General features: G+C 44.8%; 1 protein-coding gene across 2 annotated transcripts in view; it reads right to left on the bottom strand.

Moving 5' to 3' along the window:
- Nucleotides 1–2,686: 2,686 nt before the first annotated feature.
- The window catches only part of LOC106817217 (tudor domain-containing protein 3-like), a 7,647-nt gene continuing 1,207 nt past the window's right edge, over nt 2,687–9,126 (bottom strand). Inside the window, exons 1-2 of one of the 2 annotated variants that reach the window (XM_014821878.1) lie at nt 8,009–8,180; nt 2,687–4,996 (exon numbers count right to left, since the gene is read on the bottom strand). In XM_014821878.1, the coding sequence (XP_014677364.1) occupies nt 2,969–4,996; nt 8,009–8,179 (2,199 nt within the window). In that variant the 5' untranslated portion in view covers nt 8,180 and the 3' untranslated portion in view covers nt 2,687–2,968. Of the gene's footprint in view, nt 4,997–8,008; nt 8,181–9,126 lie in introns of those variants that run through there. The other variant, XM_014821879.1, reaches the window with a different exon arrangement.

Here is a 9,126-nt window from a genome sequence, read left to right as displayed (position 1 = left end):
ACCTCCAATTTCGGCAAGTTAAGGAGGGAATGTTCCCCCTTCTTTTACACCTCTTGACATTTGACCTTTGACCCTCAGCTTCGACATCCCAACTCGTTTTCGGATTACCCCCCCACGTCCCGAATATCGTGACCGTACGTCGAGCCGTTTAGATTTGTGCCCAACTGTTGACGGACGGACGGACGATCATGCGATTCTACAAGCTGACTATGTCAGATGAGCTAAAAACTAGTTCACTGTGTTGAAGGTGTTGAACTGTGAACATCATCATGTTAAACTGAAGGACATATAATTTATAAATATGAATGACAATCAAGCTTACCCTTTCTGTCATTTCCGTAACCTAAATTTGTCGGTAAATAAGGCACCGATTCTAACTCGTTTTCACAAGCATAACCCAGTTGCTGCTTACTTTCTTGCACATTTTCTAAGAAACTGGACAGTGTTGGTGTTTGGGCAGATGACAACCGTAATTTTAGTTTAGAAAGCTTTGAATCAGATACTTTCGGCCGTGTTTGAGCTGCGCTAAATCCTTCAGCTGTAGTACAAAGTCGTGATAAGAGAAATAATGATTTATATTCTATTTTTGGCGCATGAGGTACTACTAGTACTAAATTATATGGTTTCAGACAAAACGACATGCAGGTCATGGGGGCAGCCATAACTAAAATAACATGTACCGCCCCCTCGTGTCTAAATAGATGATGAATACTGAGAACACTATATTTACCATAGAAATAGATAGATAACCAGATATAAGGTTATCTATCTATTTCTATGATATTTACAGTTTTAAAACGTTTTACATAAATAAATGTATATATTACTCTCACCAGTCACTATCTGTTGATGTAATATTATTCGGATTAAATAATACAAAATAAAAACGTTCATTTCTGTTCATTTCGTATATATTGTATAAAATAATAATGTATTATTTATATATCTGATTATATTATATCTTACTGTAGGTATTGTATTGTATTTATTGTCTTGTCTATAATACAGCAGAGGTACGTGGGCCTCCACTCCATCGAGATAAATTTGTACCATATATATATATATCCCTGAACACACCAAACGTGCGTAAGATTTGTTTTTCAAAGACATGTCCTATGCAACTATGCACCCGTATATACAAGGACCGTTAAAAAGGGGACCGCTGTTTCACATTTCCAAGTCAGCCAATCAGCCTTAGGTTGGTGTGATCTTTAGCAGAGGTGGGCAAACGTTTTGTTTTTATCTCTCCAACAAAACAGGCTGTACGGGATTTCAACTTATCCAAAACTATACTTTTCGCTCTATCCGCTGGCTGGGGTGGTCAGCTCTTATTCTGCATTAATTCACATCTCAGCCTAAAAAGTAAAAATGCACATGCAAACTTTATTTTTTAGTGTAAAAACATGCTGCAAATAGCCTGTTTTGCATGTTTTGCAAAAATAATTTTCATAAAAAAATATGGAGGAATATTTGAGCAACAAATTATATGTTGTGCCTTGCAATGTAGCACCAGTAGGTGACATTCCAATTTCTCTAAAGTAACTCCAGCTGATTTATGATCAATTTGAGATAGCTTATATTTTAGTATAATCGCCAATGGAAAATGATCTCCACCTGTAATATCATACTTAAAGAATTTAATAAAAAAATTTATGAAAGAGTAGACAGTAAATGTACATTATTCATATGCTACATTATATTGTACAACCGTTTCTTAATTTGATGAAAATACATCAATTAGTCGTCTTCCTACAAGGACAACTAAAGAGTTTACATGGCACACCGCACTATAGTTGTTTTATTCTACATGGCAAAAAAGGTAAAAATGTCTCATTTGCAGCAGGAGAACATTGCAAGGGGCTGGTCTACAATTACAGTCTGCAGCCCTGCCCATGTGCATGAATGCATGGAGTGCATGTTACAAATCCCAACTCACATTAAAAGAAAAAATTTATTAAATATGTAGAGCTATATATAGTCTCAGCAAACGGGTTTCTCCTATGACAAACAAGATTACATTAGCATTTTTGTTTCAGGACATCAGTCGGTGCTCTCATGCCATGTGCACATACCGTGCACGTTACAGTAAAAACCCGCGTATAAGAACATAGATTTTTCCAAGTTAGCCTCAACATGATCTTATATAAATGGTGCTTACTGAAAAATTAGGCTCAAAAGATTCTTAAATAGGTTCTTAATTGTTTCTACTTTTAATATGTACTAGCTGAAACCCGCGCTACGCGCGGGCTTAGTCACTGTGATGCATGTGTTACCAGTACAGTAGTGTTATGTGTAAGGTGTTATATGGAGAGTTTAGTTGTTGCACATGTTTTTTTTTTATGGTTGAGATGTCAATACAAATACATGTACAATGATGCTTACACGTAACACATTAACCATTTGTTTGGCAAGTACTGTGTCTCAATAACAATGCCAGGGTGCTGGCATTGTTATTGTTGAGCATTGGCATTGGCATTGGCATTGGCATTGTTATTGCATCGATATTGTTGAGCTCGTCTTTTTTATTTTACCTGTGTTTCTTTTTAAGTCTTCATCTGCATGGAAAATTAAGAACCTACTTTAAAATCTTAGCCTAAAACAGGTTCTTATGTAAAGGGGTCTAAATGGGAAATTTTAGCCTAACATGTTCTTAAAATCTATGTTCTTATACGCGGGTTTTTACTGTAGTTCATATTAAATTACATAATGCCTACTTACGACTTGTACACATAAGCTGCACGGTATAAGGGTGTGCAAATGCTACAAAATGCCTCTTTCTGTAAGGAACATTTGCCTTTCAATCAACGAAAATAGGCACAGAATGATATTGCTGTTACTTATTCACACGTTTCACTCATTAGGACCAAAATAGATTAGAGGTTGTAATTGTCTGTAAAAAAGGCTAGAGTAGTGGTATGGACCAAGGACAGTTGCAAGAGGCAATACCAAGAAGTGCTAATCAAATACCTTACTCTCTACGTGAGGGTGGCTGGTACAGAGGCATGGATGGCCTATGGGGAACCCTGCGTTGCTGGTATGCCTGTTGATCTAGCTCTGCAAGGTCAATGGGAAAGGGTGGCACGGAAGGCATTTCAGCACTCACAAACACCAGAGAGGGCACTGCTGTGCTAGGTGCCCCGACGGGAGCACCACCAGAGGGCAGCAGGTCTGTCAAGAAGACCTCCTCATAGTTTCCATAGTCGGAGAATTTGACGACAGCCGTTGATCCATTGCCAGACACGGCGTGAATAACAGCCTCGTAGTACCTCCCATCCTCCCAGTAACGTGCCATGCAGTGGTCGCTCTGTTGCCACGGCGACCTGCCCTCGACATCTGCCTGCTGCCGCCGCCCTCTGCCCGCAGGCTTCGTAATGGAAAGCGAGCTGAACTGATTACTGAGAGTGTCGTTGGGTGGCCGTCGCTGCGAGTTACCCTCCGTATTCATGTAGTCACCACGGTTGTTCTGGCTGATGGCATCCTGACTTCTCTTACTATCTGGATCCCTTTGCTGCTTATTGGCATCATCTCTATGCTGCTTTTGTTGTTCCCCTCTGCTGCCATCTTGGACATTTGAATGTCTATATGGATCGGCCTTGCCTTCGTAATGCCTCTGACGGCCACTCTGTCCATAGTCAGGGTTCCAACTAGCATCAGCCTGGTTTTTATAATCAACAGGCTTTGGCACCGACCTTCCTGAGTTATCTCTTCGTGAGAAAGAGTTCGTGGCAGAAGAAGAGAAGGAAGAAGACTGGGGCGGTCCGTTCTTCTCAACTCGATTCTCGCTCTTCGCAGAGTTTCCCCAGCGGCTGCTAGCGCCATCTCTGTTGTTGCTGTAAGGCGGATTTCTTGTCTTCTGGTCGTTTTGCGTGCGTTGGTCATGCGAGTAATTGGACGATTCCTTACGATATGAACCATGATGAGACGTTCCATCGTCGTACGCACTTCTTTGGTTATCCTGCCTCCGACTACTAGTGCCACCTTGCAATTGCCGATTGCCATAGCTTGCGGACCTTTCCTGCTTGTTTTCATTTAATCTCTGTGGATATCGCTTTGAGAAGTCATCATTTCGCGGGTTAGATGATCTTGAACCGGAGTAGCCAGCGCCTGGCTTTAGCGAGAGTCCATCGTGCGATTGAGAAGGTGCTGACGATCCCTTCGTTTCTGCCTTAGATGGGATTTTCTGCTCAAGAAAGTCAAACAGAGTTGTCGGTCCAGACGGGCGCGAAGCACTCGGATCTGCTTCCGCGTCATCGTCGTCATCCTGGCCGTGGCGACGGCGGCGCCCTCCTCTACCACCGCCCCTGTCTCCGCCACCCTCACCCCTCTCAGGTGCATCGTGTGACGCACGTGCACCGAACTCCCTCGTGGGGGCGCCACCGACGCTCCGTCCCATCAGCGCCGTTTTGTCCTGCACGCCGGTGCCGGCAAACTTCTTGCTCTTGACCTCGTTCTTTGCTCGCGCGACCTCAGCGATCGTTGCCTGCCGCTGCTGCTGGAAGTCGGCATCCTCCTCCTTGCCATCCTTACCCTTCTCACGCGACTTCTGCTCCAGCGTCTTACGTTTCGTCTCGTCGACCCCGCCCGTCATGATGCGCTTGCCAAACGGGACAAACGGTGGCGCTCCGTCAGCGCGGCCGGCTTGCACGCGCGCGAAGCGAGGAACCTCACGTGCGAAACGCCAGCTCTCAACGAGGGCTTCAACCGTGCCGCCGAGCACGCGCACGGTGGCGCCACCCAGCAGCAGGTGGCCGTGCGCGATCGGTATGGGGTCGCCCAGCAGGCAGAGCTTGGTGCCCGGCGGCGTGGCAGTGCTTAGCTGTGACACATGCAGCAGCTCGAGAGCGTGAACGGTCGTGTGGCCGTCAGTGAGCACGAGTTTAAGCAGACGCGGCGCGTGGTTCGAATCTTCGTTCGCCTTCGGTGCGGATACGTTACGAATCTTCTGTATCTGCACGACTCCCATCTTTGCTAGTTGATCAAGCTTACCTCGGTTTATCTGTGATGACAAACAACATGCGTAAGTACATTTTAGGAGCTTTGTCATAACTTACATGACTACTCATATGACTAAATACACAACTACTCAGATTGAATACGTATAATAAACTTAATAATCTACGGGAATCCGATGGTATAATTTGATATTTTAGTGTGTACACTTAGATGCATCCCATTTAATCTAAAATCTAAAAGCAAAAATCTGTCTTTGAAATTTAAATAAAAATCATGTCGGGGTGATCAGAAATGGATATACATACAGTAAAACTCGCATAAGTCGTCATCGTCTAACTTGTCAATTTGCATAAGTCGTCATGGAAGTCAAACTCCCGATTTTCTCTCATAGTAAATCCCTTGGAATAGCACCGCCTAAGTCGTCATTTATAAGCCGTCATTATGTGCAAGTCATCGCCCTCAGACAGGTCCCACGTAATACAAACAACCGTAATTTCCCATCTGTAAGTCGTCATCAGAAATGCCGATGGCGCAATGTACGGTCTAGGGGATGTGCGAGCTGGCTGTCACAGATATGCGCTCACCGACGATCGCCTGTAGATCGTGCAACTGAGTTTAAGCCCGCGCACACCCTGTTGAACTTGCTGTGCCATCGTCCACACGTGGAAAGTGGCGCAGCAAGTTCCACAGCGTGTGCGGATGCAAAACCCCTCGATCTGGGTCTTGTGGAAAATATCACACGCAGGGGTAGAAATTAACTTTTTAACAAGGGAGTCCAACGGACTCCCTACCCTCAAAAAGTGGGAGTCCGCAACCAAATGAGGGAGTCCGCAGTCTGAGGTTCAAAATTAAAGATATTAACAATAACACATTTTAAGATTCATGCAGTTGCACGTCTGCCAAATTTTATTTGAACATTAGCTGAAAAAATACAGTAATTCCGCGAGGCCGTGCTCCGGAATGAACTAGTTAGTATGGCAGAATTTTCAGGGAGTCACACAGACTCCTGCATATGTCAAATCAGGGAGTCCGACAGTAAATCAGGGAGTATTTGACTCCGGACCCCTGTTAATTTCGCACCCTGCACAGTGCACACGTGTTTGATATTTTCTTCCACGTGTGGAAGTTTGAACAGCGTGTGAGAAGCCTTCCACACCCAATTCGCATTGTTCACTTGGACGCATTGTATTTTTTTCTCAGCTCGCAGCTCGCATATCAGGCAGCTCGCATAGAGGCATATCCAAGAACTGATCGATCAAATGTTATGTGAATGCTCTCTTCAACGACACTCCGTGACCAAGCGAACAATCAAGCAAACAATGCGAATTGGATGTGGAAGGCTTCTCAGACGCTGTTCAAACTTCCACACGTGGAAGAAAATATCAAACATGTGTGATATTTTCCACACGACCCAGATCGAGGGATTTTGCATCCGCACAATCTGTGGAACTTGCTGCACCACTTTCCACATGTGGACGATGGCACAGCAAGTTCCACAGCGTGTGCGGCGGGCTTTACATAAGTTGTTGCTGTGTGCACTGATTGTTTCATTCACATTGATCGCTTGGACGCATTGTTTTTTTTCAACTCGCAGCTCGCATTTTTCAGATCGCACATCCCCCACAGGGGCTGAAAATAGTGATTTTTGCCTGCAGGTCTGGGACTTTTCAGCACTATTTTTGGAAGGTCCGATAAAAGATTTGGAAGGTCCGAATATGTAACGTTTGTTTGGCTAACAGATCGTTTGGTAACAGTGGGTCCATTATTTGATACAAAACCAACTAAGCTTAAACAAACTCATGTTTGCCCTTGTTTGATACAATACATGCGTCGTCTGCAGGCATTCGGAGTTACTCGCACGAGCGACGAGTTACTTCCGGTATGCTGAAACTGCGCGCGCATCCGCGATAACCTCCGTTATAAACAACCATGCTACTAATGTAGCAGCATATGCTATCAGTACGTGTAATTTCGATAAGATTTTCGGTAAATTTGACTCTTATATTTGGTATATTTCATCGTAAATATTAAATATGATACTAGATGTCGACAGTGACCAAAAATCTATCTATTCGCTTTATTTCTTCGCAATTTGCAATGGTTTAATGATGTTTTATTTGATGAAAGTGGAGTACTGTAAATTATTGATAGGTCTGACGAACTTTCTGCTTGGAAATTTTGAAGGTCCGAGCATGAAATCGGCGAAATTAACGCGACTCCGTAGTAAAATACTCCCTGATTTACTGCCGGTCACCCTGATTTACTGCCGGTCACCCTGATTTACTGCCGGTCACCCTGATTTACTGCCGGTCACCCTGATTTACTGCCGGTCACCCCGATTTACTGCCGGTCACCCCGATTTACTGCCGGTCACCCTGATTTACTGCCGGTCACCCTGATTTACTGCCGGTCACCCTGATTTACTGCCGGTCACCCTGATTTACTGCCGGTCACCCTGATTTACTGCCGGTCACCCTGATTTACTGCCGGTCACCCCGATTTACTGCCGGTCACCCTGATTTGAGATATGCAGGAGTCCGTGCGACTCCCTGAAAATTCTGCTATACTAACTAGTTCGCTCCAGAGCGCGGCCTCGCGGAATTACCGTATTTTTTCAGCAAGTGTTCCAAGAAAATTTGGCAGATGTGCACCGCAAATGTCCTGCAATGTCCAAACGTGTAGTCAACAGCGGGTGGTACAGATAGCCAGCGTACCGCACTTGCAAATAGTGCGGACTATGTACGTGCATTACATGCGTTATAGCCAGCAGCGGTGTTGATTGATGTATGGACCCGATTGTTTCTGTCTGCTATGTATGTGGCACGAACTGATGTGTGTGTGGAGCATGTTTATGACTGCATAGGGGTGACGGGCGCCCGGTAGAGGAGCTCTGCATATAAGTCGACAAAATGACGACTTACGTGTATGTCGTCATTTTCGTAAGTCGGCACAAATATGCTGGTCCCAAGTGGCGACTTATGCGATTTTTACTGTACTAGTTTTACTGCATGCGCAGGTATATGCACATGCACTGTATGTACATCACAATACCAACCTCCTCAGGCAGCCAATTGCGTCCAATCGACTTCAGATCGGTGTTAAGAGCAACAGCAATGATGTTACTGTTGCTGGTATTGCTACCAGCTTCTGCCTCACATAGCTGCATGCCCTCAGGGGTGAGATGCCAGCCCTGCCTGGCCAACTGCTCTATTCTGCTATCCGACATGTTCACTCTGAATACAAGAAAAAGATCTTAGCTTCTGAGCTTACGTGGTATATACTACCGAGACGAGAGCGTAGTACTAGTAGTAGTAGTAGTTGTAGTAGGCCTACTAGTAAAACTCTATTGTACGAGACTGACTCTGAGTCTAGAGAATGATCAAAACTATCCCCGAGATTGCCGGCGGTAGCTACTTTGTACTTTGCGAAACATGGCCATTGACATTGTGACTGACACCGATTTACAGTCATACAAATAAAGGAAGCACCCAAGTGAATACAATAATAAAATATATAATGCACAGCATTACAAATACTAGAATCTTTGACTGTCTGAGTAATACCTCAGGAATGCACTTACTAACTCTTCGAGAGTGTTGACCTATGACGTTGACCTCATGAACTGTGATGCTCGTGTATTTCACCGCAACTATAATCCGGCTACCCGTTGTATATACAGTTTAATTTATTGGCCTGGTGAATAAGCACACGCAACAACCGATTCCGTGCTGCGACGTATAGTGCCCACTATTTGCCAAGCCGACCTAGCTCAACTGACTCGAACCGTAAGTCGTTAGGACTATATATTTGCAGGGTAGATTTTGCACGTGGCCCCCCACCGTCCCACCAAATTTCATCTCTAACCCTTTTTTGTAGCCAAAGTTAGTTTTTACCCTATGCTTAGGTACCGAGAAAATTCAAAAGGCTCTGTCTGCCGAACGGTAGCGCATTTTTACTTCTGGTTTCGATTACACACACACACACGCACGCCCACACGTGCGCCAACACGCACACATGCACACACGCACGCACACACGTGCGCCAACACTCACACATGCACACACTCACGCACGTACACAAGCACACACGCACACACGCACGCCCACACGTGCGCCAACACGCACACACGCACACACGCACGCACACACGTGCGCCAACACTCACACATGCACA

Source organism: Priapulus caudatus, unplaced genomic scaffold (assembly GCF_000485595.1).
Source record: "Priapulus caudatus unplaced genomic scaffold, Priapulus_caudatus-5.0.1 Scaffold1636, whole genome shotgun sequence".
Taxonomy (NCBI): Eukaryota; Metazoa; Priapulida; class Priapulimorpha; order Priapulimorphida; family Priapulidae; genus Priapulus; species Priapulus caudatus.
This window is presented reverse-complemented; position numbering and strand designations above follow the sequence as displayed.